Source organism: Theropithecus gelada, chromosome 8, assembly GCF_003255815.1.
Source record: "Theropithecus gelada isolate Dixy chromosome 8, Tgel_1.0, whole genome shotgun sequence".
NCBI lineage: Eukaryota > Metazoa > Chordata > Mammalia > Primates > Cercopithecidae > Theropithecus > Theropithecus gelada.
The window spans coordinates 146,485,581-146,513,140 of record NC_037676.1 but is presented as its reverse complement, the minus strand read 5'-3'; the positions used below and the strand labels follow the sequence as shown (position 1 = coordinate 146,513,140).

Sequence of the window (27,560 nt, the reverse complement as noted above, 5' to 3'; positions counted from 1 at the left end):
AAAAAAAAAAAAAAAAAAAAGAATGTGAGAAAAGACTGGGTGTGGTGAGCCAAACCTGTAATCCCAGCACTTTGGGAGGCTGAGGCGGGTGGATCGCTTGAGGAGTTCGAGACCAGCCCGGCCGACATGGTGAAACCTTGTGTGAATCGCTTGAGCCTGGGAGGCGGAAGTTGGAGAAAGCTGAGATCATGCCACTGCACTCCATCCGGGGTGACAGTGAGTGAGACTGTCTTGAAAGAAAAAAACATAAGAGAAAGCCTAAGACCTAGTATTAAAGTGACAATTCCGGATTTGTGTTTTTTTTTTGTTTTGTTTTGTTTTGTTTTGTTTTTTTTGCGACGGGTCTGTTGCCCAGGCTGGAGTGCAGTAGCCTGATCTTGGCTCACTGCAGTCTCCACCTCCCGAATTCAAGCAGTTCTCCTGCCTCAACCTCCCGCTGGGATTACAGGTGAGTGCCACCACGCCCAGCTAATTTTTTGTATTTTTAGTAGAGACGGGGTTTTCCATGTTGGCCAGTCTGGTCTCGAACTCTGAATCTCAACTGATCCGTCTGCTTAGGTCTCCCAAAGTGCTGGGGTGACAGGCGTGAGCCACCGGGCCCGGCCTTCCCAGATAATTTAAGGATTGTTCGGCCTGTGCTGGAGCGTAATGCAGACTCTTGGTTGGCGGATCCCGCCAGCGTCTCGGCGAGGGGTCCCGCCAGCATCTCGGCGAGGGGTCCCGCCAGCGTCTCGGCGAAGGCAGGCTCTGGGAACAGCACCCTGCAGGGCGTGTTGCCGCAGTGTGGGAACCCTGGACTCGGGCCCCCTGTTGCTGGGGTTCTGGGGTCTGGGCGCTGGTGCTGTCTGCTGGAGAGTGGTCTGGAGCTGCAGCTCTGTGGAGTCTGGGAAAGGGCTGCCCAGTGGCTCTCACCAGCTGGTTCGTGGAGCCCACCTTGGGCGAAGTTGCCTGGGTGTGGACCCCAGAGCTGGGGATGGGACCAGGGCCCAGGGCTGGTGGTGAGCTCCGCCCGTGGCCTTGCTTTGGGTTCTTTTGAAGGCTGCTGGCTCCAAGCTTCTTGGCCCCCACAGGGGAGTCAGGCAGCTGTTTGCCACCTGTCCTGGCACTTTGCAGCATCGAACAGATACTTTGTAGCATTCTAGATTCGAGGGGTCAGAGTTCAGGCCGAAAGCAGTAGGGTCAGTACACCCCTAGTACAGTGTCACGCCGAGGGGCCGGCGAGCCCCAGAGGGTTCTGGTACCTTCCACCTGAGGAAGATTGACACTCAGCTCACGTCCTGTGCTCCGGGCCTTGGGTGAGGATCTCAGGTGAGCACAGCCAGGCCTCTTGTGCATCCAGACGGCCCCTGACAGCCAGTTCACGAAGGGTACCCCTGTCCAGCCGTCCCCCTCCCAGGGCTCTGGGCTGCAAGGACACTGTCTCCTGTGATGGGCAGAGCAGCACGGCCCTCACGACCTCAGCCCAGAATCCTGCGGCGTCAGTGTGGGCTGCTTCCCTTGGGTGGGTAAAGCAGCCACAAGCCCACCCAGATTTGCGGGGAGGGGGGACATAGACTCTGTCTCTTGATGTGATGAAAATCAAAGGTTTGTGGCTATGTTTCAAAATGGTCACAGTCACCCTTATGCTTGCCAAATACTCTTCCCCCAAGGCTCCTCAGAGCCTCATTCCACAGCCAGGGTCCCATCTAAACCAGGCCTGGCAGATGGGGGTCCTTGGGCCCTCCTCTGCACAGCTGTCTGCAGTGGGGCACCAAGTCACAGTGGAGTGGTCTCTGGTCTGTGGTGGTCCTAAGGTGGCTGGGCACATGGCTGGTGGTCTTGGCTGTGGTGGCTTTGGCCTTGGTGGTCTTGGCCCATGGTGGTCTTGTGGGGCCTGTGGCGGTCATGGCACGTGGTGGTCTTGGGGCCTGTGGTGGTCTTGGCCCATGGTGGTCGTGGCCTGTGATGGTCAGGGCCCCTGGTGGTCTAAGGGGCCTGTGGCAGTTGTGGCCTGTGGTGGTCTTGGCCCCCAGTGGTCTTGGGGCCCGTGGTGGTCTTGAGGCCCGTGGTGGTCTTGGGGCCTGTGGTGGTCGTGGCCTGTGGTGGTCTTGAGGCCCATGGTGGTCTTGAGGCCCGTGGTGGTCGTGGCCCATGGTGGTCTTGGGGCCCGTGGTGGTCTTGGGGCCCGTGGTGGTCTTGACGCCCGTGGTCGTTGTGGCCCATGGTGGCCTTGGAGCCGCTGGTGGCAGCACACATGGCCAGTGCCTCATGCAGGGTTGGTCTCCATGCCTGGGAACAACCCTGCCACTCTTGGGCTCTTCCCCTTGGTTACCTTCCTTTCTCTGAGATAAAAAGGGATGTTTTTCGGCGTGTATTTTCTCTGGGCTTTTCAGTTCCTGGTGGTGTACTTTCTTTAAAACAAAATGTGGGTTTCCTAGGTACCTGTTGATGAATCGTTGCTGTCAGATGAGCCATCAGCACAGAGCTCTTGGATACCAGCCGTCTCTGTGCTGGGCACCCTGCTGCTAGCATGGGCAGGGCCCTGGAGATCCTTGGCAGTGCTGAGGTGCTGGGTGTGGGGTCTGTGGTGCAGCGTGGGGTTCTCTTGGTCTCCTTGGCACCCCGACAGCGATGTTGTGGCTCTGGTCTCTGGGCACGTTGGGACTGCTTCCCTCCTGCCGCCCACGTCCCCAGCAGAACCCTCTTGTGGGCGGCCCTGGGAGCAGAGTTGTCTTCCCACCGACCCAGGACACCGCAGCTCCGTCGCCGTGCTCTCCCAGGAAGTGAAGGCAGAGCCTGTGTCACATGCCTGGTTAGTGACAGTGGGGCATGGCCTGACTGGCCTGATGCTGGGCAGGGGAGGCTCTGGTGCAGTCACAGCAGGGGACTCCTGCGCTTGGACACCGTTTCTGGCTGGCTGAGCCCGCTGTGGGTTTCTCCCTTTGGTCCTCTTGGTGACGTTCTAGCCCTTGGGCTGGGCAGAGGCCATACAGGGTTCAGGGACTGCAGCAGCCTTTCCTGGGCCCCAGCGGCCCTGGCACCGTCCTGCGCTCCCTGTCAGCAGCTCCCTGCCCACCGGTCAGTCCTTCTGACCCACCTGCCTCTGCCCAGTGGCACTCGCCTGCCCTCTCTCTCAGCTTTGCTTCACCCTCACATGACTCTCGGGCTCCATCAGGCCCAGCCCCTCCTCAGGAACCCCTGCACGTGGACCCCGCATCCCTTGTGTCCCCCAGCAGCAGAGGTCCTCAGTCAGGCGGCACACCACTGTGGGTGGTGCTGGAGGCCCTGGAGGACCTGGGCTGACTCCAAGCATGGGCCTGGCGGGAGGAGGTCGTGTCCCCGGAAGTCCGGAGTGTGGCATGGGCTCGTGTTCTGTTGTCTGTGTCGTTAGGGTTTTAGTAGCCTTTTCCTCGAATTTTTACGTTTAAAAAAATATGTTCAATGCCCCACAGCATTTGCCTCCAAAATCTGAAGGGGCCTTCTAGGTCAGGCAGTTCCCAGCAGAGGCCGCCCCTGCCCACGTCGCCCCTGCCCGCACCGCACCGCCCCTGCCCTTCGGGCGCTGGGCCTGGCTGAGCGCTGTCGCCCCCTGGTGGACTCAGTGTGCCCCACAGCTGTCCCACGGGGATGCCGTGCCCCTGGGAACCCAGCACTTCCCAAGGGCGCCTCTGCCCCCTGCCCAGAGCCTGCCTGTGCTGTGGCCTGTCCACATCCAGCACAGGGGCTACGGGGCACAGAGTGCTGGGTGACAAGTCTTTTGTCCACCTGCCAGGACCCTTGGACTGTGGCCCATGAGCACCGAGGCTGGGACTCCGGGGTGCGGTGCTTCAGCCCTGGCCACGGCGAGCGGTCGGAAGCCCAGCCCGATACCCGTGCAGCAGAGGCCAGGTGGGGGCAGCTGACTGCCGCCTGGTATGGAACTGCCCTTGTGCAGGTCTGGGGCTTGGGGCCGGGGTCTCGTGTCTGCCGCGCCTCTGGGGGCTTGTGTGCTCCAGGCAGGGGCAAGAGCTCAGTGTCACTGGGTGCCCCAGGCCACTGTCAGCGGCAGGGGAGACATGGAAACTGAATCCTTCCTTGTTCCTGGCCTGGGAAAAAACTTAGTCTCCCACCTCTCTATATTGAAGGAAAAAACAGGCAGGGGAGGGGCCCGGGCCGGAGGGAAGAGGGGCTCGGGGCGGGGGTGGGGGCGTGCCCGCCCTGGCTCTGGGGTTCCTGCGCCCGAGCACTTTACTGCCCCCACGGGTGAGAGGTGGCCTGTTTTCCCCATCAACCTTGGTTCCGCCAGTAAACCCGATCCGGTTGGAGCCATCCTCACCTCCACAGTTGAGGGCAGAATCTGTTTTCCAGCTTGGGACGTGAATTCTCAGGGGCGCCCACTCTGACCCGGTGGGATGGGGTCGGCCTAGGCTGTGGACGTGGTGGGTGGGAGGATGCTGGGCGCCAGGGAGCCTGTGGGGGCTGCAGGCCTTCTGAGCGTTTGGGGCCCTGTCTGGGCCCTCTGCCGGCTGGACTGGGCTGGACATGGCCCCCGAGATGGGTGGACAATGTATGTCCCCCGCCCCTTCAAGGGCACTGCCCCCAGTGACGCTGCTGTGACGGCTGTGTCTGCTCCTTCCCCCCAACCATGTTGCCCCCGTCCCAGGCGGGGCTGGGCAGGAGCCCCATGTGGGGCCTCAGGGAGGAGTCCTGTGGCTTTGACATGAATGGGGGTACAGGGTGGTTGGTGGTGGGTGGGGGTCTTAGTCCTGAGCTGGAGGCTTTGCTGCTGACTGCCCCAGTGGCCTCCGTGTCTAGCCTGACCCGGTCAGCCTAGGGACAGAGGGCTGGGGAGGCTGCAGTCCAGCTGTCGTAGAGGACAGGGCCGTGGTGCCAGGTGCCAGCCACAGCCCCAGAGGCCCCCTTAGAGCTGGGTGTTCTTGGCCTTGCGCTGAGGCCTGGGCCGGGCTGGAGCCGCTCGGAGATTTGGGGCGGGGGTGGGCTTCCGGGGTCTGGGATCCCTGCAAGGTCAAAGGGCACCCTGTATACCCTGAAGTAACCGTTTTCCCCCTCTCTCTGCAGGACGGCAGCCCTGGCCCGAGGACAGAGGTGGCGAGCACCCGGATTGGGGATGAGTACGCGGAGGACAGCTCTGATGAGGAGGTGGGGTTGGGGCTGCTTTCCCACTGGGCAGGGTGGGGCATCGTCCATCACAGCCTAGCAGGTGCTGGGCGTTGGGGTCGGTGTTGCCCTGGGGGGTGCTGGGACCTGCCTGCAGGTGGGCCACACTGTTGGGGCCGCAGCAAGGCTCCCGAGGCCCGCGTGGGCGTCCTGGCTTGGGGCCCTGTTCCCCGTCTGCAAGAGCGATTTCAGGGTCTGGGACACAAGACTGCAATGTATGTGTGTCATCATTGCCTGTGAAGGGGAAGGACCTGGGTGTGGCTCCGTGCCCCTGTGTCGGCCCTGGCCTGTGGACAGGCCCCGGGGCTCCTGTGTCTTCTGCAGGGTGGCTGGGGGCTCCCTGGAGGCAGTGTACATGGTCTGGGTGGGGGTCATGGGCACGGGTGGTGCTCCTGTCGTGTGTGCTGTGTGGGGAGCCACAGGTTGGCTGTGGGCCAGGCGGGCAGGACAGGGCCATGGCTGCCCCCTGATATCCTGATGTTCTGGCAGCGGTGGCCCTTCCCTTCCCCTGGAGTCTCCCCCGCCCCTGGTGGTGGCTGATGTGGGCTGGGGTCATTGCCTCTGGACCTCTGAGTGAGTCCCAGGAGCACATCTCAGGAGGGGTAGGAGGTCGGCTGTTTCTCGTAAGGAGCTTGCAGGCGAAGGGGGACGCGTGCTGCCGGCCTGGGCTCTGCTGGCATGGAGAGGCTGGCACTGGGCTGGGCTCTGCCGGCGTGGAGAGGCTGGGATGGGCTGTGTCCAGGAGCACATTTGGCTGTTGGGGGCTGCCCTCATTTGGGAGGGTCTGGAAGCTCTGAGAAGCTCTGAGGCCGGAGGCAGTGCCTGCCTGTACCCTCCTCAGTGTGGCCTGGCCCCAGGGTAGGACTGTGGTCCCCGTGGAGCACCTGGGTGTGAGGCGGAGGCCCCTTTGGGCCCTGGGGGCTGCGGGGGAAGGAGGAGGCTTTGGTGTAGGGCCTTCCCGATGGAGCTCTTCCTCCCTCCCTGTCAGGGGCTGTCCCCTTGGGGCCTGGGGGAGACACGCGCCCCCCTCCCCCCAGGTTCCTCCCCCATCCTTCGGCTCTCTTGGCTGTGGCTGCAGGAGCCTTGGCCGCCCGCCCGATCCGGTCTCTGCTGCGCGTTCAGAGAACAGAGACAAAACAAAATAAATTGGTTTCCTGGCCGGAGCAGCGGGCTCACTCAGAGAGGGGGGGCCACGCCGCGCGCTCCCTGCCTGTCTCCCCTCCCCCTCCCAGGGGCTCTGGCTGTCGGCAGCCACATCCTGTCGGCTACTTTTTTATATTTGGTATTTTGAGAAATCGATGATGATTGTAAACGGAGTGCAGAGGCCGGGGGAAGGGCCTCGGCAGGGCCTGTGGGACCCTGCTGCCCCGGGGGTGCTCTGCCAGGCCTGTCCTGTGCCACCGCCGCCTGCCGGGTGGGCAGCCCCCTGCTGTGCCGGGAGGAAGCCAGCCAGGGGTGTGGGGGCTGCTTCCTCCAGTGATGACTATCCCACATGTTGGTCTGAGTGACGGCGAGGGAGCCGGGGTGCCGCCCGGTGCTCCTGCCAGCACAGCCGGCCAGCGGCTCGAGGGGGCGGCAGAGCTCAGCTTTCAGGAGCCAGGCCAGGCCAGGACAGATGCCTCCCGTCCAGAGAAGTCCGCATCTGCCTGGGCCTCCTTCCCTTGGAGCAAAGTGGGGTGGCCCTAGGGGAGTGATTTGGGGCCACAGGTGGGCAGGAAAGAGGCTTGGGAGGTGGGAGACAGCCTGCAGCTCTGCGATAAGACAGTGGGTTGAGGAGAGCACGGCCCGTCCGGCAGCCCCGTGTCCTTGGAGGTGGCCGTGGTACCAGGACCATGGTCCTCCTCGGCACTGGGCAGAGCTGGCTGGGAGAAGGCCGACCTCCCTGCCAGGGCCCTTCAGGACTTTGGGGAGGGCCCCTGGCAGCAGGGCAGGGAGGGTGCCGCAGCGGCGTGTGCTCCTGCGAGCCGCGATCTCAGCTGGAGCGTGAGAGTGGCAGTAGCTGTGATGCTGAGAAGGTCGGGCCAAGCTCCTGCTGGCAGGAGGTGCCTCCTTGCCACCCCCTACCCACCTGCCTCCCCTTCTCCTCAGGCCACTTCCCTGCCCTTCCTGGGTCTGGGTGACACCGGGGCCTCGCACCGCTTCAGGGACCCCCTGCTGGGCACTGACTTTTGAAGACCAGAGCAGCCTCTCTGTGCCCCAGCTCTTGGTCTCCTTATTCCCCTCCCCCAGGTGCGCAGGCAGAGGGAGGCGGGCGGAACCCCTGGAGGAGGCGCTGGGCCTGGCTGGGGTCCTGCCGCCCGGCAGTGGGGGGCCCCCAGGAGCCGGCTGAGCCGCGGCTGCCCCGCCCCCGCATGGCCACCTCACCCCTCTCCCACCGCGCCTGGAGCTTCACAGACGTGATCTCATCCAGCCGCTGGGACCCCCGGGAAGGTGGGCCGGGGTGGAGGGGCGGGGCGAGGGGGTTGCTTGGCCTTTACAGAAGCAACCCCTCCACTTTGATTTGAGCGGTTGGGAGAAACTGAGGCCGGGCAGCTGCTCAGGCAGAGGATGCAGCCACCCACCCTTCCCCTGCCTGTGGCCATGTTTGTCAGGAAAGTGTGTCAGGCTGAGGGGTCAGGGTGGCTGTCAACTCTGGCCGGAGGAGCCGCCTCTGCTGTCCCTTTCCCGTGCCTGTGGTGCTGGCCTGGGGCCGTCCCCCGCAAGGCCTCCACTGGGGTCTGGAGTCTGGGGCTGGGGTGCAGCCTTGCCGGCTCCCCGGTGCCCCCGACCCTGCCTGGGCTGAGTCGGTTTCCCGCAGGGATGCAGCCGGGCCTGTCTGCGTCCAGAGCCCGTGGTCCCCTCTGCTCTCGCGCCAAGCGCCGTTAATGGCTTCTCCCAGCTACTGAACCGGCAGCTGCCTCCAGCGCTGGCGGCCTCCCGCTCCTCCGGGCCGCCCCCGCCCCCGCGTCCTGGCCCCGCGTACTCAGGCTTGCGTCGCTGCTGGCAGGGCGGCCTCGGCTCAGGTTTCCCGGCGAGTGAACGGCCCTCCCCATGCTGCTTGTGGAGGGCGCCCAGGCCTGCAGACCGCCCCAATCTCCCTGGCGGCCGTCCACCCCCGCGGCCGCCTGCATGCCTGCCTCCCAGGGGGCTGCTGACTGTGCTGAGGCTGGCCCTTGGGTCTGGTCCCTTTCCACCGAGGAGGGAAACGGGCGCACCCTGCTACCCAGGCTGTGGGTGGGTGTGTGTAGCCTGACTGCTGCGTGCCCCTTGGCCAGCTTGAAGGCCCTCCTAGGCCTGGCCTGCTGCACTCGGTTGTCCTGTTTGGGAGAGGAGAGACGCTGGGGTCAGTGAGGAGGGGCAGGGAAGCCAGGACCCTCATGGGGCACCTGGGGCTCTCCGATGAAGCAGGCCCGGGCAGTGGCTGGCAGGTGGGTGTGGCTTTTCGAAGCCGCATCCTCCTGCTTGTGGGCTGCAAGGGTGGTGGAGGCCCTGGCCTGCTGTGCCCACTCGGGGCCAGCGTCCTTGGCGCTAGAACCTGGGTGGGCAGGTGGGGGTTCTCTACCGGGTTCTGGCAGAGGCTTTGTCCTGGGGCTTGCAGAGCAGCCTGTGGAGCGGAGCTGGGGAAGGCACTGGAGGGCGAGGCCTGTCGGGCAGGTGGTGACGGTAGCAGGCTCTGGGCCTTCTGGGGAGGTTGGCTGTGGAGAGCTGGGTCTGGGTGTGTGTCCCAAGGCTGGGGCTGTTCCGCAGGGGATGGGAGTCCCAGGTGCGTGTGTGTGCATGGATCAGGACTGGGGGAAAAGTCTCCAGAATGAGATTTTGGAGGTGTCCAGAGTTGGGGGCTGAGCGGGTGTGGACCTCTGGAGCCCTGTTCCCACCCCACCTGGAAGGTGCAGCTCTGAGTTGTGGGACTCGGAGCAGGCCGAGGAGTGGTGAGCACTGGGAGGTGTCGGGGGTTGTTGGGGGTGTCATGCCCCAAGCCTGTGCCCCACCCCCAGCATCCTGCAGGAGTTTCTGGGAGCCCCTGCTTATGAGACACCAGGCATTGGGGTGCTCTGCCTGAGAACAGCCATTGTCCCTGGGCCATTCCCAGCAGAGACTGAGGCAGGCCAGGTCTGGAGGAACCCCTGGGTCAGTAGTGGCCTCTCTCTAGCCTGCAGACCCCCAGGGGGTGACTTGCTGCCCTCCCAGCTGTGGAGGTGCCAGGACGCCTGGGTCAGTAGTGGCTTCTCTCCAGTGGTGGAGGTGCCGGGAGGAGGCCGAGCTATGTGCCCAGCTTCTGGAAGGGCAGATGTGTGGTTGGCGGGAGCAGGGCCAGAGGTGAGGGCCTCTGGGCTGGCGGCTCCTCCTGCCTGGGACCCCACCTTGGGCTGGGGTCCGCTCAGCCGGTTTGGACTTTGAGGAGGAGACGAAGCAGGGCCTGGCTTTCTCCCCTCTGGCCCCGGCGCCAGGGCCCAGCACCCCTGCTGGAACCTTCAGTAGGGTGAGATGCAGCAGGTGAGCCTCCTGCCCTGGCCTTGCCCTGAGCAGTTTGACAGATAAAACCCTGAGGAAGAGGAGGAGGAGGAGGCAGCGGCGGCCTCATGTCGCACAGGAAGGCCGTGTGGCGCTCAGACAGGCGGGCGTTTTGTGCAGGGGAGCGGCGTGAGTGCTGAACACTGCTCGCATTGTAATCGGAGAGGGGCTGGGGAAGAGAGAGACGGAGCGAGGGCGGCTGACCCCACGCTCCCGGGGGACAGGTGGGAGAGGCGGAACGAGGAGAGAGTGAAGGATTCCAGAGGTGGGCCGGCTTCCTCTCTCGCAGACAGACACGGGAGGAGGCGGGCAGCGGGCCAGCCCCATACCTGCAGTTCCAATCTGTGGTCCTGACAGCTGCAGCCACTTTGGGGAGGGGGAGGGAGGGGGCTCATCGAGAGCGGAAAAATCCCAGCCGACACATCAGCCGGTTGCGGCCTGTGTCCGGTGCAGTCTGGGCTGGGGGCCTGTCCTTGGGGCTGGTGGCCCCCGGGAGAGCCCTGATGCTGGGTCTGCGTGTGCCCCCGGCCAGCCGGGCTCTCAGGGCCTGACCCAGAGGGTCACATGTGTTTCCTGGCAGCCCACAGGTGCTGCGCAGGGCGGGGCGGGCGGTGGGCGCAGGCAGCCCTGATGAATCATGTGTCCCGCCAGCAGCTCGTTCCCCAGGCCGGGGACAGGAGCTGACAGCTGAGGCCCAGCAGAACGTTTCCAGCCCAGCTCGGCTCACAGGGGCGGCTGCTGGCCCAGGGTGCAGGCTGGGGCCCCTTCCGTCCCAGCTGCCTCTGTGGGGCACAGGCAGAGGGAGCCCTGGGTCTCTGGAGGTGAGGCCAGCACTCTGGGAAGGGAGCCAGGGGCTGTGGTGGGCAGGGGGCACCTGCCACTCCTCTGCCTGGCGGCTGTGAGCTGCGAGTGGATTCGGGTGGGCCACCGCGGGCCTGGGGGTCAGCCCACGCCACCCCCGGTCTGGTTTGAATTTCTGGAGCAGTGGAGGGTGACGGAGTGTTCCTCCCCCGCCCCTCCCTTCTTGCTGGCTGGCGGGCCGGGCCCTCGGCCGCTGCTACCGGTGCAGCTCAGGGAGCGGCTGGGCTGGCTGCCCAGGCCTGAGGCTGGCCAAGCTGCAGCCGCGGTCGGAGTCAGGCCTGCAGCGGAGGGCCTGGCTGTGAGTACTGCACCCCAACCAGCCGGGCCCTGGGGATCCTTTCAGCTCTGAGGCCTCCGGGTGGCTGTTCCCTGTTCCCTTCTGGCCTCATTAGACACCCCAAACTCTATCCCCAGTCCACGGGGGCTCTGACGTCCCTTTCCCCAGCACTCCCTCTTGACCCTGCCCACACCTCCCTACCCGGGCCCACACCTTCCCACCTGCTCACGTCTGGCCTCCTGCATTCCCGCTCCCAGCTGGCTCTGCCCTGTCCTTGGTGCCGGCCGCTGAGGCCCCGCACCTGCCTGCTCAGGCCAGCAGCCCCTGATGTCCCCGCCCTGGGGACTTTCAGTATCTTCCATCAGATTTGTCCCCAACACTGACTGGCCACTGAGGGTAGGGGGTTGATGTAGAGTTTTGCAACCCCCACCAGGCCCAGGTCTGGAAATGGGAGGCCTGGAGGTGAGGAGCAGGTGGGCCATGGACCCTCCCTACAGATGTACACCCAGTGCCCAGTGGAGGGAGGGCTGATGTGGGCGCCATGGGCCTTAGGGTGCTATGCAGAGTGCCGGTCTTGGCCATGCTCCTGGGTCCACCCTGCTCCTCACTCACCAGCGCCTTGGTGCCTGGGAGGGTGGCGGGGCGGGGGTGTGAGGAAAGCTCCCGAGAAGGGAAGGGGCTGCCTCAGCCCCTCGCTGCATCCCCATGTCCCCCGGGCCCTGGCTCCCCGGCGGGCGGGGCCTCTGCAGTGGCTGGGCTTGTCCTCTCCTCCCTCCCTCTGGCCAGCTGTGGGCTCCTGCAGGATTAGGGAGAGGAAATTTGGGGTTGGGTTTCTCTCTGAACGAAACCTGCCGTTGCGACTTTTTATCCTGTTATATTTCTATCAGATTGGATGCAGCCCCCCTCTAGCCCTTAATGGCTCTGGCTTTGAGAATTTCCTCCAAAATTACACCACTGCTTCCTGCTCTGCCGTTCCCTGGAGCCTGTCTTTGCAGAGGAGGGGCAGTCCTGGGCCAGCCCTGCACTGATGCCCACGTGGGCCACAGCACCTGGTCTGCCCTGGTGGGGGTGCGTCCGCGCCTGTGCTAGGGAGGGAACTGTGGCCAGCCGCCGCCCTGACGCCCGCACCTGGCACCGTCAGCCATTGTCCACCCAGCCGGAAGTTAGGCTGTGGCCTGGCAGGGTTGGGGGGAGGTGGTCCACACAGCGCCACCTGCCTTTCTTCTCTCTGTGCCCACTGAGCTCACACCACTGAACGGTAATTGTCACCTGCAGGGTTTTAATGGCTGGCCAGCTGTGCGCAGAGCGCTGTGGGGGCTCAACCCACCTCCTGTGGTGGGCGGGGTCTTCAGGGGGCTGGGTGGGACATGGTGGTGGGAGGAGGATGGCCAGGGGTCCTCCTTCCCGTGTGGGCAGAGCTTCCAGGGGCCAAATGGCCCTGGTGCATGAGGAGACGCCCCTCTCTCCAGTCAAGACTCGTGGAGGCACAGCGCCCACTGCCCTTGCTGGGGCTGGGAGCCCACCCCCTCTGCCGGGCAGCACAGCTTGCTTCACTCCTTGTGACCACTCCTTGGAGCTCCGAGGCCAGATGCAGCACCCTCCTCACCCTCAGGGCCCCTGGGTGCCTGGCAGGCCCGAGAGTGGGGCACCCCTGCCCTGCTGCTGCCTCCCTGTCCCTGCCTTATGGCGTATCTGCCTTGTGCCTCACCCTCCCCATCTTCTGCCATGCAGCTCCTCCCCCACCCTCTCTCCCTGCGTGGCTCTCTCATCCCCACCCTGCAGCTTCCCAATAGGAGGCTCTGTGGGTGAGCTAAGCCTGTCCTCACCGCCTCAGCCCAGGGAGGGGTGGCCCTGAGCCTGTAAAAGTGGGGACTTCCCAGGGAGCCGGGGTACTTGGCCCAAGGAGGATGGGACCACCAAGGGTGGGAATGGAGGCTCAGGCTGGGGGTGAATTCTGAACCTCTCATGAGGACAGTTGGTCTCCATATTTGGAAGATACTGTTTTGTTTTTAATTATACAAAATTTTCAGACTTTATATTATCATATCAAAAACACAAGACGCCAACACACAGTGGCCGGAAGAAAAGCCAGCGCAGAAAGTTCCAGTGGGCCCGGGCAGGTGCTGGGGCCAGCGCAGAGTCCCGCTGCCGGCGCCTGTCTGTACGTCCATCTGTCCCTCGGCCCCGCTTGCAGCTAGGGCTGGCCTGGGGCATGCTTGTGGCGGGGCCTTGCCCAGCTCAGGTCCAAGGTGGGGGCTGTCTGCGGTCACCCCGGGTGTTCACCTCCCCCAGCAGCGTCTGCCTCCTGGCTGCTGCCGGACACCTCCTAACTGCGAATCGCTGTCTTTCTGTCGCGGTCCTTGCTCTGCAGAGGGGAGGGAGGAGTGTCAGGCCCCAGCAGAGTCCAGCGCCAATCTGCGCCTCTCCGGCCTCCCTGCTGGGTGCCATCTCAGGTGGCCAGCACCGAGGCACCTCCTTCCCGGCTCTCCCCAGCTTCCCTCAAGCGTTTTGGGGAGGGGAGCATACTGCTGCACAGCCGAAATTGTAAAATTAAATTTCCCAGATGTTCAGGCCCCAGGAGCTCGCGCGTGCTGTCTGGAGAGGAAATGGGGATTGGGAAAAGCCGTGCCGTATTTTCTCCCTGCTCACCCTGCTTTTCCGGTGCCACCAAGCACAGCAGGAGCTGTAAATCACAGCTGGCCAGCGTCTCCTGCAGGGCCCTCATCCCCAGCCCCCACGTCTCCTGCCAGCCTCTGCCTTCGTGTCCCATGGCCCACATCTTGGGCAGCCCTACAGGACCTGGTGTCTTGGTGTGCAGCCTAGGTAGGGGACGGACAGCAGGTGCCCAAGGTGGCTTAGGCCAGTGGTGGGCCGCAGGGGCTAAGACCCCGGGGTCCTTCCTCTCTTGCCTTGCAGCCTCTTTCTGAACTCAGCTCTTTTCACTCCACCTTTCAGCTTGCTGAAAAGGGAAGCTTGCAGCGGCCTGGTCCAGCTCCCCAGCCTTCCCGCCCTGGGTGGGCCCCTTTGGGCATCCCTAGCTGTTACCCCTCATGCATCTCCCTGGGGGTGACTCCACACCCCACTGGGAGCCAGGTGTCCTAGGGCTGCCCTGGAGAGGAGCCCCAAGAGAAGGCCCCAGCCCCCGGCAGACCTGTGTTACAGGTGTGCCTGCCTGTGCCCTGTTGGGGAGCCCTGCCCGCGTGGCCTCGCCGCCTCTGCCTGGCAGGTGTGGGCTGAGGGGCGCGTTGGAGGCCCCCTCGGCGCCCCACGGCCTGTGCTCACCAACTTTCTCTGGTTGCTGAGGCAGAAGGTGCAGATCTGTTTGGGCTGGGTGTTCTCGCCGTCGCGGGCGGGAGGTGGCGGGGGCGGTGGCGGGGGGCTGCCGGCGTGCGCCGCGTGGAAGAAGGCGGGCCCGGAGTGGCAGGGCTGTCCGTCGCCGCAGGCCTCGCCTGCCAGCAGCACGTTGCCCAGGTGCGAGATGTAGCTGGAGGCCAGGCGTAGCGTCTCGATCTTGGAGAGCTTGCGGTCGGCGGGCTCGGTGGGGATCAGCGTGCGAAGCGCCGTGAAGGCCGTGTTCACGCTGTTGGTGCGGTCCCGCTCGCGCGCGTTCGCCGTGTGCCGCTGCCGGGGCTCACGGCCTGGCCGGCCCCCCGGCCCCCCGCCCCCCGCCCGTCGGCCCCCCGCCCTCCGCCGGGCGCCCTGGAGGCCGCAGCGCGCCGCGTGCACGCGACAGGGTTTCTCGTCGGAGCCCGAGCTGTCGCTGCCGCGGTCCTCGTCCTCCGACAGCGGGCTCACCTCGGGGTACAGGTAGCGGCCCGGCGGTGCCGGGCGCAGCGTGGCGAAGGACATGGGGCCGGCGGGGGCGCGGCGTCAGCTCTGTCGCGCGCTGCTCATGCCGCCTCCTGCGGCCACCGCGGGCCTCGCGGGCCGGCCGGGGCGAGGTGCAGGGTCTCGGCTGCGCCCCGCGGTGGCAGCTGCCGGGCGCCGCGCGCACATGTGCGTCCCGGGCTGGAGCGGGGCCCCGAGCCGCGCCTTTATAGCGGCGTCCCGGCCCCTCCCCCGCGCACGCCCCGCCCCTCCCAGCCTGGAGGCTCCTCGAGCAGCGCCCGCCGCATCCCCTGGCCTTCTGTGGCCACGCTTGGTTGGGGGCGGGGGGGTCTTTGGGGCATCGTTCTGTCTCTGGGGATGCGGAGGAAGCGGGAGGTTGCTTCTGGGCTGTAGTTACTCGGGGCCCCAAGACTGCAGTGCCCCCCTCCCCGGGAGAGGGGAGGAAGGTCAGCGGGACCCACCACCCCGTTTTCTCCCGTGGCACAACTGAGTTAACCCAGCCGCCCTGGCCCTGCTGCTTGACCGCACCCTGTCTGTCTCTGCCTCCCATGTGCGCCAGCGCCTGCTTTGTGCCAGGCCGTGTGCAGGGGGCGGGCACAGGCGAGTATTCAGGGGCCTAGAGCTCAGTCTCTGCCTGTCTGTCCTGCACCTGCCTCTCCAGGCTTGGCACAGACTGTGCCTCCTGCTAGGCTCTGGCCAGGTCCCCTGTTCCTGTGCTGTGTGGACCTCTCACCCCGTGGGTCTCCTTCTTGCCCCCTCCTCCTTCCCCTGTTCCTCTCCAGGGCCGCCAGGCCCCTCAGGAAACACACACATACCCCCATTATCCAGTTTGGGGATGGCCCCTTTTCTCCATGGGGAGAAGAGGGAAGGACCCTCAGCAGGGGACAGGGCCCAAGGGGTCCCTCCTGCGGCAGGGACCCCACAGGCTCCCAGCTGTGCTCTGTCTTGCCTGGGCCCCTCCCCGTGGCTACTGTTGCAGGAAGCAGCCGCCTGGGCAGCGGTCCCCAGGCTGGAAGGAGCGAGGGTGGTGGCTGGCAGGGGCTGCAACCAGGAATGTACGTCCAGGAGCGTGGCTGTTCTGCCTGTGGAGGGGCCGAGGGCAGATGGTGGGGGGGCCCCCACAGAGAGGTCTTGGCTTCTGCCTCTCTGTGGAATGGGTCAGTTGGGGTCTTCCCTGAGTCCTCATCTTACAGCTGCCCACTTCTGCCTAAGGCCCCTGCCAGGGGAGGGAGCCCGCGGGTGATGAGGTCATCCCTGTCTGTGGCTGCCCAGAGCCCTGGCCAAGGAATCCAGTGAGGGGGGAGCTCTGGGGTTGGCACCACTTCAGTGGAAAATGTGAAGGTGCAGCTCCGGCGCCTCCGAGGGCGGGGGTGGGGGCAGCGTGGCCGCCGTGCCACGTCAGACCCCAGGGCTGGGGAAAGGGCGTAGGTCAGGGCCAGTGACCTCAGGGCACTTGAGGCTGGGCCTGCACTCACCCTGCAACCTCCTCACCTGCTCCCCTGGGCGGCCCGAAGAGGGGCTGGGCCTTGTAGGGTCAGATGCTGACATGGTGACCCCTGGCCGCAGGACATCCGGAACACGGTGGGCAACGTGCCCTTGGAGTGGTACGACGACTTCCCCCATGTGGGCTACGACCTGGATGGCAGGCGCATCTACAAGCCCCTGCGGACCCGGGATGAGCTGGACCAGTTCCTGGACAAGATGGACGACCCTGACTACTGGTGAGGGCCGGCGGGCGGGGCCAGCAGCCAGGGGGGGCGCGAGGGATGGGGCAGGGCTGGCGGGGTCTGACTGGCGGTCTCCAGGCGCACTGTGCAGGACCCGATGACAGGGCAGGACCTGAGGCTGACAGATGAGCAGGTGGCCCTGGTGCGGCGGCTGCAGAGCGGCCAGTTTGGGGACATGGGCTTCAACCCCTATGAGGTAGGTGGCAGCAGGTGGCCCTGTTGGGGGGGTGGGTCCTGGAGGCACGAGCAGGGCCTCAGCCACTCTGGCCCACACGCCCACATCTTTTCCCCCAGCCAGCTGTCGACTTCTTCAGCGGGGACGTCATGATCCACCCAGTGACCAACCGCCCGGCCGACAAGCGCAGCTTCATCCCTTCCCTGGTGGAGAAGGAGAAGGTGGGGCCCCGTGCCCCTGGGGCTTGGCCTGGGCTGCCTGCCCCACGCTGCTTGTCCTGACCCGGCTGTCTGTGCAGGTCTCTCGCATGGTGCACGCCATCAAGATGGGCTGGATCCAGCCTCGCCGGCCCCGAGACCCCACCCCCAGCTTCTATGACCTGTGGGCCCAGGAGGACCCCAACGCCGTGCTGGGGCGCCACAAGATGCACGTGCCTGCACCCAAGCTGGCCCTGCCAGGCCACGCCGAGTCGTACAACCCACCCCCTGAATACCTTCTCAGCGAGGAGGAGGTAGGCCTGCATCCTGGGGGGTTGGGGCCCTGTCCCCATGCTCCCCTGTGACCCTCCCCACCCGTCTTGGTCTCCACAGCGCTTGGTGTGGGAACAGCAGGAGCCGGGTGAGAGGAAGCTGAGCTTTTTGCCACGCAAGTTCCCGAGCCTGCGGGCTGTGCCTGCCTACGGACGCTTCATCCAGGAACGCTTCGAGCGCTGCCTTGACCTGTACCTGTGCCCACGGCAGCGAAAGATGAGGGTGTGTGGGGGCGGCACACCGGGGGACGGCACAGGGGGCAAAGCTGACCTGGCGTTCTCCTGCCAAGATGAGGGGGTGTGGGGGCAGCACACCGGGGGACGGCACAGAGGGCAAGGCTGACCTGGCATTCTGCCAAGATGAGGGTGTGTGGGGATGGCACACTGGGAGGTGGCACAGGGGGCAAGGCTGACCTGGCGCTCTCCTGCTCCAGGTGAATGTAGACCCTGAGGACCTCATCCCCAAGCTGCCTCGGCCGAGGGACCTGCAGCCCTTCCCCACGTGCCAGGCCCTGGTAAGTGGAGACTAGGGGGCTGGGGTTGCACCTTCTGAGTCTGGCTCCTCACCGCCACCTCCTCCTCCTCAGGTCTACAGGGGCCACAGTGACCTTGTCCGGTGCCTCAGTGTCTCTCCTGGGGGTCAGTGGCTGGTTTCAGGTGGGTCCAAGCTGGGGGCATCCTTGAGCTGTAGGGGCAGTTGGGATGGCCAGGTGCTGAGAGCTGTCTCTTCTGCATCCAGGCTCTGACGACGGTTCCCTGCGGTTCTGGGAGGTGGCCACTGCCCGCTGTGTGAGGACTGTGCCCGTTGGGGGTGTGGTGAAGAGTGTGGCCTGGAACCCCAGCCCCACTGTCTGCCTGGTGGCTGCGGCCGTGTAAGTGGAGGCCCTGGAGGCTGGGGAGCCAGGGGTGGCACTGTGCTTAGGGGCTCTGTCTGGGCCTGGCTCACAGGGAGGACTCGGTGCTGCTGCTGAACCCAGCTCTGGGGGACCGGCTGGTGGCGGGCAGCACAGATCAGCTGTTGAGCGCCTTCGTCCCGCCTGAGGAGCCCCCCTTGCAGCCAGCCCGCTGGCTGGAGGCCTCAGAGGAGGAGCGCCAAGTGGGCCTGCGGCTGCGGGTCTGCCACAGCAAGGTGTGTGGGGTGCGCTGGGGGTGAGGCTGCAGTGGGAGGGGCCTAGCTCAGCCAATCAGCCAGCCTTGCCCTCCTGCAGCCAGTGACGCAGGTGACCTGGCACGGGCGTGGGGACTACCTGGCCGTGGTGCTGGCCACCCAAGGCCACACCCAGGTGCTGATTCACCAGCTGAGCCGTCGTCGCAGCCAGAGCCCGTTCCGCCGCAGCCACGGACAGGTGCAGAGAGTGGCCTTCCACCCTGCCCGGCCCTTCTTGTTGGTGGCATCCCAGCGCAGCGTCCGCCTCTACCACCTGCTGCGCCAGGAGCTCACCAAGAAGCTGATGCCCAACTGCAAGTGGGTGTCCAGCCTGGCAGTGCACCCTGCAGGTGAGGGGTGGGGGGGGCGGTGCACCCTGCAGGTGAGGGGTGCAGGTGAGGAGTGGGGTGGCGGTGTGCCCTGTAGATGAGGGGTGCAGGTGAGGGGTTGGGGGGTGGTGCGCCCTGTAGATGAGGGGTGCAGGTGAGGAGCAGGGGAGCGGTGCACCCTGCAGGTGAGAGTGGGAACATCTGCATCACAGCCTTTGGCCCTAGGTGACAACGTCATCTGTGGGAGCTACGACAGCAAGCTGGTGTGGTTTGACCTGGATCTTTCCACCAAGCCATACAGGATGCTGAGGTGAGGAGAGCTGAGGGTGGAAGCGGCCAGCAGAGCCCCTCCCTCCAGCCTGAGCCTGCCTTCAACCTGGTTCCCTTCTCCCAGACACCACAAGAAGGCTCTGCGGGCTGTGGCCTTCCACCCCCGGTACCCACTCTTCGCATCAGGCTCGGACGACGGCAGCGTCATTGTCTGCCATGGCATGGTGTACAAGTGAGTGCTGACCCTGCCTGGCCCCCTCCCCAGGGCAGTAGTGTCTGTCCATGTCCTGAGCCCTCCTCGTCCCCACAGTGATCTTCTGCAGAACCCCCTGCTGGTGCCTGTCAAGGTGCTGAAGGGACACGCACTGACACGAGACCTGGGAGTGCTGGACGTCATCTTCCACCCCACCCAGCCATGGGTCTTCTCCTCAGGGGCAGACGGGACCATCCGCCTCTTCACCTAGCTGTCCCGCCTACGTAAGGCCGGGGCGGTTGTGCTGAAGTCAATAGAGCCTTACCCTGCGCTGCCTGGTGCTCCCACCTTCTTGAATTGGGGTTGCCAACAAAGCCGCCCCCACCACAGCGCCGAGCCTTCCCCTCACTCAATTTTGCAAAAACAGTAGGGATAACACACTCAGCCCAGGGCACCCTCTGGCCCATCCTCTAAGAGGCCGCGGCACTGCATCCTGTCAGTCACTCGCTGGGAGCAGATGAGTTTATTGGGCACACAGACTCCCACACCCTGTCTGGCCTCACTGAGGGGCTGCGGTTTGGTCCCTGGCAGGGCCTGTTCTGGGGCCAGGCCCCTCCAGCTGTGTGCCCAGGCTGGGGTCCTCGGGAGGCCCTGTCTTGGAGCTCAGGCACAGGTCTGGGTGCGTACTCCTTGCTGGGGGTGCTGGCTGGAGCCTCAGGCGAGCTTCACCAGGCGGCCCAGGGCCTCAGCAGCCCTGGTCCGCACCTCGGGGGCCGGGTCCTTCAGCAGGATCTGGAGCGCTGGGGGCAGAGGGAGGGGCTGCCTGGGGGGCTGTGACCTCGGCATGCCCAAGCCTGCGCGTGGGCCACGCTCTCCTGACAGCCTCTGCTGGGAGGCTCAGGAGCCAACGGAAAGATAGTTTTTCCTTTTTTAGTGTTTTTTAAGCTCTTTTGGAACAGTTAAGAAGTTTCCGTGAATTACTAGAGACGATGAGGTCACCAGTGACAGGGAAAAAATCCTGAAATCCAGGAAAATCACTTAGTCCCTGCGGGTGCCTACAGGGTCAGCAGGGCCCAGCGGAGGGGCCCCGTGGAGGGGGTGCTCACCCGAAATGAGCTGATCCAGGTCCACCTGCGGCTGCTGCCTGGGCTCCACGTGCAGCACCAGGAACCCTGTGAAGTGGGGGCATCAGGCAGGGCTGCTGGGCGGCCTAGGGGCGGGGCAGGGGGTGCTGCTCACCAGTGAACAGTGGTGCAGCAGCTCGGACGTCCTCCCAGCTGCTCTTGAAGTAGAACAGGCAGGTGGTCAGCAGGCGGCCCAGGAGGTCTGGGAAATGGTGCATCTGGGGAGAGACCTGGTCAGTGCTGCCTGGCCCCGCCCCATACCTGGCCCCGCCCCACCTGACCCCACCCCTCACCAGGTGCTTGCAGGTGGTGTTGAGGAACTCCCCGAAGTGCAGGGCCCGTCCCTCCTGCAGGTGTTTCTGGAAAGCGGCTGAGAGGTCTTCACACGCCAGGTTGGGGCCACACATGCGCAGGGCAAACCTGCAGGCCTAAGGGATGCGGCACTGAGGCCGAGTCCAGTTGAGGCCACTCACCCCATTCCACCCACCCCCTGGCTACTCACGCTGGCCACGGCGGCCTGAGGGTCCTGCAGGTGCAGCAGCAGGGGCGCCAGCCCGCCCACCACCTGGTCCAGGAAGACGTCCTCACAGTCTCCATGGCAGACTTGGTTAAGGTGCCCAAAGAGGCGGATGGATGCTGTCCGGAACTCCATCTTCTCCTGGGAAGGACATGCAGCATATGGCTCCTCACAGGCTGTGGGTGTCCTTGCCTGACACAGGCCAGGAAGCCCCCTGACGGATGGGGGCTTGATGGGTGGGGACTGCCAGGCCCAGCAAAGCAGCACCCTTGCAGGTCCGTGCTCTCCACGGTCACCTGGCCGCGGTGGGAGAGACAGGGAGAAGGGTGGGGCTGGGGCTAAAGCTCAGAGCAAGAGGCAGGAAGGGCCGGGGTCCCCTCCCCTCCCTATCCCTCCCCTCCCTGCCTACACTGTCGAAGAAAGGCCGGATGCGGATGGCCACGTGCAGCAGCCCCGAGCGCAGGTCCCAGGCCTCCACCAGGTGCACCAGCCTTGCAAGGCCCAGCATGGCCTCCAGGGCCACCGGGCTGTGAGGGTTGTCCCCGTCGTCCAGCCCGCCAATCATGGCTGTGAGGAGCTGGGGGCCGTGGGCTCGCACCTGAGGACACCCTACACTCAGCCTGGGCCCCAGAGTCATCGTCTGCCACCCCACAAGACAGGGTGACCTCCATGCACAGCCCCCCACCCATGCTGCCTGGGCCCCAGAGGGACTGGTGGCCACCCCACCTTGTCAGGGCAGCCGGAGGCCAGGTTGGCCAGGCCACGGAGCACCAGCCTTCGCACACTGGCGCATGTGTCCTTCTGGCGAGCCGCCAGGCTCTCCAGCAGCGAGTCCAAGAGCATCAGGTCGTTGGCCACGTTGCTGTTCAGCAGCTGCAGGCAGAGGTTCTGTGGCTTCCCCCTCCCTGCTGATCCCAGGGCCCAACCCACCAGCCCAGGCCCAGAACACGCCGGTGTGGCAGACAGAGGTGGTGGACCTACTCCCTGGGTCTCAGATCAGTGGCAACCCTCCCTGTTGTGTGGCTGGGGCCTGCTCTGTTGCTCACCCTGCTCTCCTGCACGGCCTTGGGCAAGATGTTGGCATCTTTGGCCACAAGGGCCAAGACGACATTGCCAAGGGCACCTGGGGCCCCAGGGACCAGCCCTGTCCAGCTACAGATGGACCCAGCAGGACTTGGGGATACAGGCTGCAGGCAGCCTGGGTCTTCCTCTCACCAGACACAGGGGGTGTCCCTGGGCGGGACTGAGTTCTGGCATGGGGGAGGAGGTGGCTAGCATCCACGTCCCCTCCTTGCAGGCTGCGGTCAAGGGGGCCTTTTAGGGGTAAGAAAAGGGCATCCCAGGCCTGTCCTGAGCAGGAGCCCCACCCTGGTGCCCAGCAACCCTCCCTGGAACGGCCTACCTCGGCCAGGAAGGCGGTGGTGGTCACCCTCTGGCTCTCATATGCACTGCTGTGTGTGCGAGCCAGTGTCTTCAGCACCAGGGGGAGCCGGGGCCCTGCGTGCTCAGCCATGGCCCTGGGAAAGGGGGCTGCTGAGGGTGCAGGGGCTGTTGATGTGCTGCACCCTACCCAGGTACCTTCCACCCTGCACAGCCCTGGTCCACTCCACCACCAGCTACCAGGTTCTGGGAGTTCTCGGTCTCAGAGATGCCTCCCAACTTGCCTCGCCAGGCCTCTGCATGGGTCCCTCCCCACCCCTGCCCAGAGACCAAATAGGCAGGAGCTCAGGCTGCCACTGGCCTGACACACATGCTCCCACCTGATCCTGGTCGCGTCCTGGGCCCCAGAGATCTTGTGGAGCCCAGCTAGTGCTGGAGCCACAGTGGGCTGGGCCCGCTCAGCTCACCTGGCCAACCTGGTGGCCCCCTCCTCATGCCCCGCCGAGGTCCTCAGCAGCTCCCAGCCTCCCTCTAGGTCCATGCGCTGTGCCACGTCCTCGCTGCCACTGCGGAGCAGCACGGCCCGCAGGGTGTCCACTGCAGAGCTGCAGGATTGCCAGGGTGCTCAGCTGGTGGGGCACACACGCCCACCTCCCTTCCCAATGAGCCCCTGATGTCTGCACCCAACGTGTGCTGCCCACCTGGTGCCTAGCCCTATCCCTGCTAGAGCCACCCTCCAGGAAGCAGGCTCTGGAGGGCCCCCCATTTTCCTCACCCAACGCAAGGATGCAGATGTTGGCTTGGAGGTGAGCTAGTAGCAAGGTCAGCCTGTGGCCACCCGGCCACCAGCCTGAGAGCTGGGCACAGGCAAAGCCCTCTGGCCACACCTGCCCGCCTTTCTGGACACCCAGATGCTGCTGGGCACCCACACCACAGGCACCCCGTCCCTGGGCCTGTTCCTGCCTGGAACTTTGGGCTCTCACACCTGTACCCCAGGAGACTCCATAGCCCTCTGGGAGGCGGACAGACCCCGATCCACTCCCAGTGTTGGCTGAGGGAGGCTGGCTGGCAAGTGAGCAGGAGGATGGTGCCAAGAGCTGGAGGGGCTGCAGGGGTGCTGAAGAGCAGGTGCCGTGGGGTCAACCTGGCCAACTCTCCGCCTCTCCTGACTCCCCAGAGCCCCACCAGGCAAGCACCTTGCCCTCTGGTCTCCCTGGCAGTGGGAGGCAGGCCTAGGACTCAGGCCAGAAACTGGCAGGGAGAGTCTGATGTTGAAGCTAATGCCGGGTCCAGCTTGAGCCTGGCATCGACCATCGGCTCAGATGAGCCCTTCCCTGCTGAGGCTGCCCTACTCCTGGCTGCCAGTGGGTGGGGCATAGTGTGCAACCCAACAGGCAAAGTCTGGGGCAGAGGATGCCCAGCACCAGCGTCCCCACCCAGCAGGACCCTCCCTTGCAATTTCACAGCCCCCTGCCACGTGCTTTCTGGTGCCCACTGCACCTCACACTTAGACCCTCACTGCCTTTGGACCTCTGCCCCCACAAGGCTTTGTCCTCAGGAGCACCTGGCCCAAAAGCAGACAACCCCTGAGCAGCATGGGCCATGTGGTGACCGCTGGTTGTGGTGACAGTGCCACTGCCCTGGTCACCTCCTGCCAGGTGTCCCAAAAGCCCCCTGGTGTGCTGGGGTGGGCCTAGCAGGGAGCAAGTGGCCACTCCAAACTGGGGGCCAGGCCCTGCTCGCCTGGATGGTGTGAGAGGCCCTCATGCAGGGGGGATCTAGGAGGAGGGTGTGGTGGGCACAGGAGCATGGGACAAGCTTGTTAGAGATCTGGTGATGGGTTCCATGAGGCTTCTGGGCAGTTGGGCACACAGGGTCGGTGATGCCGGCAGGACTGAGGCAGCCTGAGAGCTGGACAGGGGCTGTAGGAGCTGAGAGCCATGGGGGTCTTGGAAGCCCAGGAAGGAGGTGCTGGGGGCCTGCTCCCAGTCTACCACTGTCCCCATGGGTGTGCCTGGGTGGTCTGGTGCTGACCAACAGCAGGGCCAGCCCATCACACAGCCCCTGATGAGTGTCCCCAGGCTTCTCAGGGGTTCCCTCCCCAAGGTAGGACATGCTAGCAGGCAGCTCTGGATGAGACAGGAGTCCCACGGTCCCAGTGTTAGGCCCTGATCTTTGAGCCCAGGCAGCCTGGGTGCCAAGGGGGCTTCTAGCCCTGGGAACAGGAGAGCCAGCACTGACCACAGGCAGAGGAGAGCCACGCCAGTCACTACGGTTCCTGGGAGATGCCCTTGACACGTACAGGCCGGACCAGCCGCAGTCGGAGGGAGGACCCACAGGGCCACAGTTCAGCTGGGCCTCATGGTCTGAGCCAGGGCCCAGCTTGAGTGCAGCTCTGCCTCCAGCTCCACACCCTGCTCCAGGCCTTGAGGCTTGCAAGGCGCCATCTGGACCAGGGGCTGCACTCCAGGCTGCAAATGGCGCAGGCGCAGCAATTCACAACCAACTTTGACAAATCTAACGGGAAGCATGTGTTTGGCTCAGAAATGTGTTAGTGATTTAGATGAGGGTGCCTCCCTTGCTTGTGTGCCCAGGACATTTAAGAATGTGGCACCCACAAGGGTCTGACCCACTGGAGGACAGCCTGTAGGCCAGGCTCTGCAGTTGTCCCGTGGAGGGGTAGCTGGGGGTGGGCGTGGGGCCTGCAGAGGCACTGACTCGCAGCAGGCCAGGCCCAGGGGCTGGTGACTGCCCCATCCCATTGACATTTTCCACTCAGTTTGCTAGGGGCAGAGCAGCCCTGGCAGCTGGCCCCACTGGGGTTTACGAGCTGGCCTGTGGTGGAGCAGCCTGTGGTGCTGGGGCAGGGGGAGGGGGGTGAAGTGAGGCTGTCCCCCTGGTGTGTCCTGGCCAAGGTGCACACCCAAACCTGGGCACCTGGGTGGGATGGAACCAGAGCCCTCCTGGGCAGGCAGGGCATGGCGGCCCAGCATTCACATGGGCTGGTGGTCCTGGGGTCAGGCCACACAGCCACGCCTGCCTAGGGTGTCAGCTTCCTCTGTGCTATGGCCCCAGGCAGGTGTGTAGGACCTGAAATGCTGTCATGTCGGGCACCTTGGCAGCTGTCACGCGTGGGGCTGTGAGCACATGCCAGAGGCCCCTCTGCTGGGGCAGTTTCAGGGACAAAGCTGGTCCTGCCATGGTTGGCCCCAGCCTATACCCCAAAGACTCCCCACAACTCCACTCCCAAGAGATGGCACCACCCTGATCCTGCCTGAGCTGCCACGCAAAGCCCCCATCACCTGCCTGTGTTCAGCACTGCTGCGCAGATCGCCCGCAAAGGCGAGGAGGGAGGCCTTCACAGCCAGTGTGAGAAGGGTGGCCATGGATGTCACCACTGACGGCTCAGCCCTGCACCTGGGTGAGGTGCCAGTTCTCTGGGAGCAGAATCACTCCCACGCTCCCCATGGTTCAGATCTGCCACCCGCCCCCACCATGCACATGCGTGCACACACATGCCTGTGCTTGCAAGTTAGTACTGGGAGTGGGAAGTGGGGACCCATATACCTGCAGGGTTCCAGGTTCCTGGTGGCTAGGGCTGGACTGGCACCCCTCCTTTCCTGGGCCTGCAGGTTCCGGGGCAGCTGGACACCCACGGTGCAGCTGACACGCAGCAGAAGTGCCACGAACAGCTGGGGGTAGAGCTCTAGCACCGCAGGCCCCGCTGCAGGCGTGGACAGGACCTCGAATAGTGCACAGGTAGCCTGGGGGAGATGTCACCACAGGGCCATGCCTCCCTCCAGGCCACACGAGATCTGAGCCTGCACCCTGTGTGCTCCCATGCATCCCATGGGCGGAGCCCCAGGGAGCTGCAACACAGGAAGGGTGAGGCACACCACTGCATGGCTTGGCCCTCAGGGGTAGAGGCAGGACACAGGGACAGAAGGGCAGCCAGCCTTCACAGGACAGACCTCAGGCCATCTGTTCTCAGCTCCTCAGAAGGGAGGAGGAGGGAATTCTCACAGCTGCTTTACTGCTTAAAACATTGCCAAGCTGGGTTTATTTTTTTTCTGCAGGATAAAACATGAAGTGGTCTCCCCTGGGGGCCCACACCTGTGAGGCCTTTACGAGCCTGAGCTCAGAGCTCCCGGCCTGGTGCTGCCGCCAGGTGCCCGTGGGGTGGCGTCCAGGCCACCTCATTGAGAGGCCTCCCCCTGGGCACCCAGGCAAGCGGGGCAGGGACAGAGTGTCAGCGTGGCTCCGAGAGCCCGACTCACCGAGAGAGGCAGCAGCGTGGCCACACGGTCTGGGGTGCGGCCCAGCAGGAAGGCCCGGCTCTCCTTGAATGGGACGTCCCTACTCATCTTCTCCAGCAGTAGTCCCAGGACCTGAGCAGCCAGGCGAGGCTCCACCGCCAGCGCCCGCCACAGCATGGAGGTGTGGCTGAAGCAGGGCAGGAAGAGAGTCACCTTGAGGCCATGGCTGGTCACAGTGCTGCCGGCACCAGGGCTGGGCATCCCTGCCCACCGCCGCCTGGGTGCCGTGGACCCTGGCTCCACGACGCTCAGACATGGCCACCAGGCTCAGCTACAGCCAGCTGGGAAATGGCCTCTTGGCCTCAGACCTGAGCTCACCCCTTCCTCTGACTCCAGGGGTCTGTAAACAGCTGGCAACAAAGGACACAGAGAAAAGTCTGGGCCTGTACACAGAGGGCCCAGGGCAGTGGTGTGGGAGGTCCCTGGGGAGCTGCTGGGAGGGAGAACAAATCTTCCCTGGAGGAAGCAGCATCTGGCCCAGGCCTCAGAATGGCACAAGGTCAAAGAGCACAGCTCCCAAGGAGACCCGGCAGTGCTGCCAAGAACACCCGGACGCCGCTGCAGACACATGGTGAGGCAGCTATGCTCGGCGTTTGCAGAAATAAACAACAAACTTTAAATATGATGGGAACTGGAAATTCTAAACAGATACAGCAAATTTAAAAGAAAACCAAACAGCCCTTTTAGAAATGAAACACTAATGTACTCAGTGGACATATTTGGTGCCAGTCTAGATACAGTAGAAGAGAGAAACAGTAAATAGGAAAATAAGGAAATTACTCAGTGAATAGGAAAGTAAAAACATTTCAGATAAATTATTACAGCGAAAGAATAACATGGGAAGGCAGAGGACAGAAGAAGAGACGCAGAAGATGGAATGAGGGCTAACATACATTTGATGGATGTCCCCGAGGCAGAGGAAACAGAATGGCTGACAAGGAGGAGGCTGGGTTTTTCAGAACGGATGAAATATACTGACCTACAGACAGGGAGCCTTGAAGCCGCCTGGCAGAACAAATGAAAAGCAACCCCCACCTGCAAACTGCAGATGAGCCACAAGCAGGAAGTGGCCTCCTCAACAGATGCAATGCTTGGAGACTTCACCTGGCTCCCAAGAGTAAGGACAGAAGCCAGAAACAGTGATGCGCTGTCACACACCTGAGCAAACGCACTGAACTAGGACACTGAGCCACAGAAAGAACAGTCACAAGGAATGGCCAAATAAAGACATTCTCAAGTAAACAAAGGCAGGCAGTATGT

General features: G+C 64.3%; 3 protein-coding genes across 5 annotated transcripts in view; 1 reads left to right on the top strand and 2 right to left on the bottom strand.

Annotated features, from left to right (window-relative positions):
* BOP1 (block of proliferation 1) overlaps positions 1 to 19,298 on the top strand; it is a 30,865-nt gene extending 11,567 nt beyond the window's left edge. Inside the window, exons 3-16 of the mRNA XM_025395315.1 lie at positions 5,038 to 5,118; positions 16,160 to 16,314; positions 16,399 to 16,516; positions 16,615 to 16,716; positions 16,794 to 17,006; positions 17,086 to 17,247; positions 17,459 to 17,539; positions 17,612 to 17,681; positions 17,764 to 17,896; positions 17,973 to 18,153; positions 18,233 to 18,521; positions 18,726 to 18,810; positions 18,895 to 19,002; positions 19,081 to 19,298. Of these exons, the coding sequence (XP_025251100.1) occupies positions 5,038 to 5,118; positions 16,160 to 16,314; positions 16,399 to 16,516; positions 16,615 to 16,716; positions 16,794 to 17,006; positions 17,086 to 17,247; positions 17,459 to 17,539; positions 17,612 to 17,681; positions 17,764 to 17,896; positions 17,973 to 18,153; positions 18,233 to 18,521; positions 18,726 to 18,810; positions 18,895 to 19,002; positions 19,081 to 19,234 (1,932 nt within the window). The 3' untranslated portion in view covers positions 19,235 to 19,298. The remainder of the gene's footprint in view (positions 1 to 5,037; positions 5,119 to 16,159; positions 16,315 to 16,398; positions 16,517 to 16,614; positions 16,717 to 16,793; positions 17,007 to 17,085; positions 17,248 to 17,458; positions 17,540 to 17,611; positions 17,682 to 17,763; positions 17,897 to 17,972; positions 18,154 to 18,232; positions 18,522 to 18,725; positions 18,811 to 18,894; positions 19,003 to 19,080) is intronic.
* SCX (scleraxis bHLH transcription factor) lies at positions 12,751 to 14,670 on the bottom strand. The gene is made up of 2 exons (XM_025395316.1): positions 14,048 to 14,670; positions 12,751 to 13,130 (listed from the first exon to the last, which is right to left on the bottom strand). The coding sequence occupies exons 1-2, from the start codon at positions 14,612 to 14,614 to the stop codon at positions 13,092 to 13,094; spliced, it is 606 nt and encodes a 201-aa protein (XP_025251101.1). The 5' UTR covers positions 14,615 to 14,670; the 3' UTR covers positions 12,751 to 13,091.
* Positions 19,299 to 19,457: 159 nt separating the features above from the next.
* The window catches only part of MROH1 (maestro heat like repeat family member 1), a 120,870-nt gene continuing 112,767 nt past the window's right edge, over positions 19,458 to 27,560 (bottom strand). For all 3 annotated transcript variants that reach the window (XM_025395032.1, XM_025395033.1, XM_025395034.1), the window contains 11 exons: positions 26,262 to 26,427; positions 25,552 to 25,748; positions 22,452 to 22,589; positions 22,007 to 22,121; positions 21,331 to 21,477; positions 21,014 to 21,202; positions 20,590 to 20,745; positions 20,381 to 20,515; positions 20,203 to 20,305; positions 20,070 to 20,135; positions 19,458 to 19,763 (listed from right to left, as the gene is read on the bottom strand). In XM_025395032.1, coding sequence (XP_025250817.1) covers positions 19,678 to 19,763; positions 20,070 to 20,135; positions 20,203 to 20,305; positions 20,381 to 20,515; positions 20,590 to 20,745; positions 21,014 to 21,202; positions 21,331 to 21,477; positions 22,007 to 22,121; positions 22,452 to 22,589; positions 25,552 to 25,748; positions 26,262 to 26,427 — 1,498 coding nt within the window. In that variant the 3' untranslated portion in view covers positions 19,458 to 19,677. The remainder of the gene's footprint in view (positions 19,764 to 20,069; positions 20,136 to 20,202; positions 20,306 to 20,380; positions 20,516 to 20,589; positions 20,746 to 21,013; positions 21,203 to 21,330; positions 21,478 to 22,006; positions 22,122 to 22,451; positions 22,590 to 25,551; positions 25,749 to 26,261; positions 26,428 to 27,560) is intronic.

Excerpts from the sequence above, each read along its gene's own strand:
- SCX (XM_025395316.1), bottom strand. The coding sequence starts at position 14,614 with ATGTCCTTCGCCACGCTGCGCCCGGCACCGCCGGGCCGCTACCTGTAC. Across the intron at positions 13,131-14,047 it reads TCAGCAACCAGAGAAAGTTG|AGCAAGGACCGCGACAGAAA; the intron begins GTGAGCACAGGC and ends TCCCCTCTGCAG.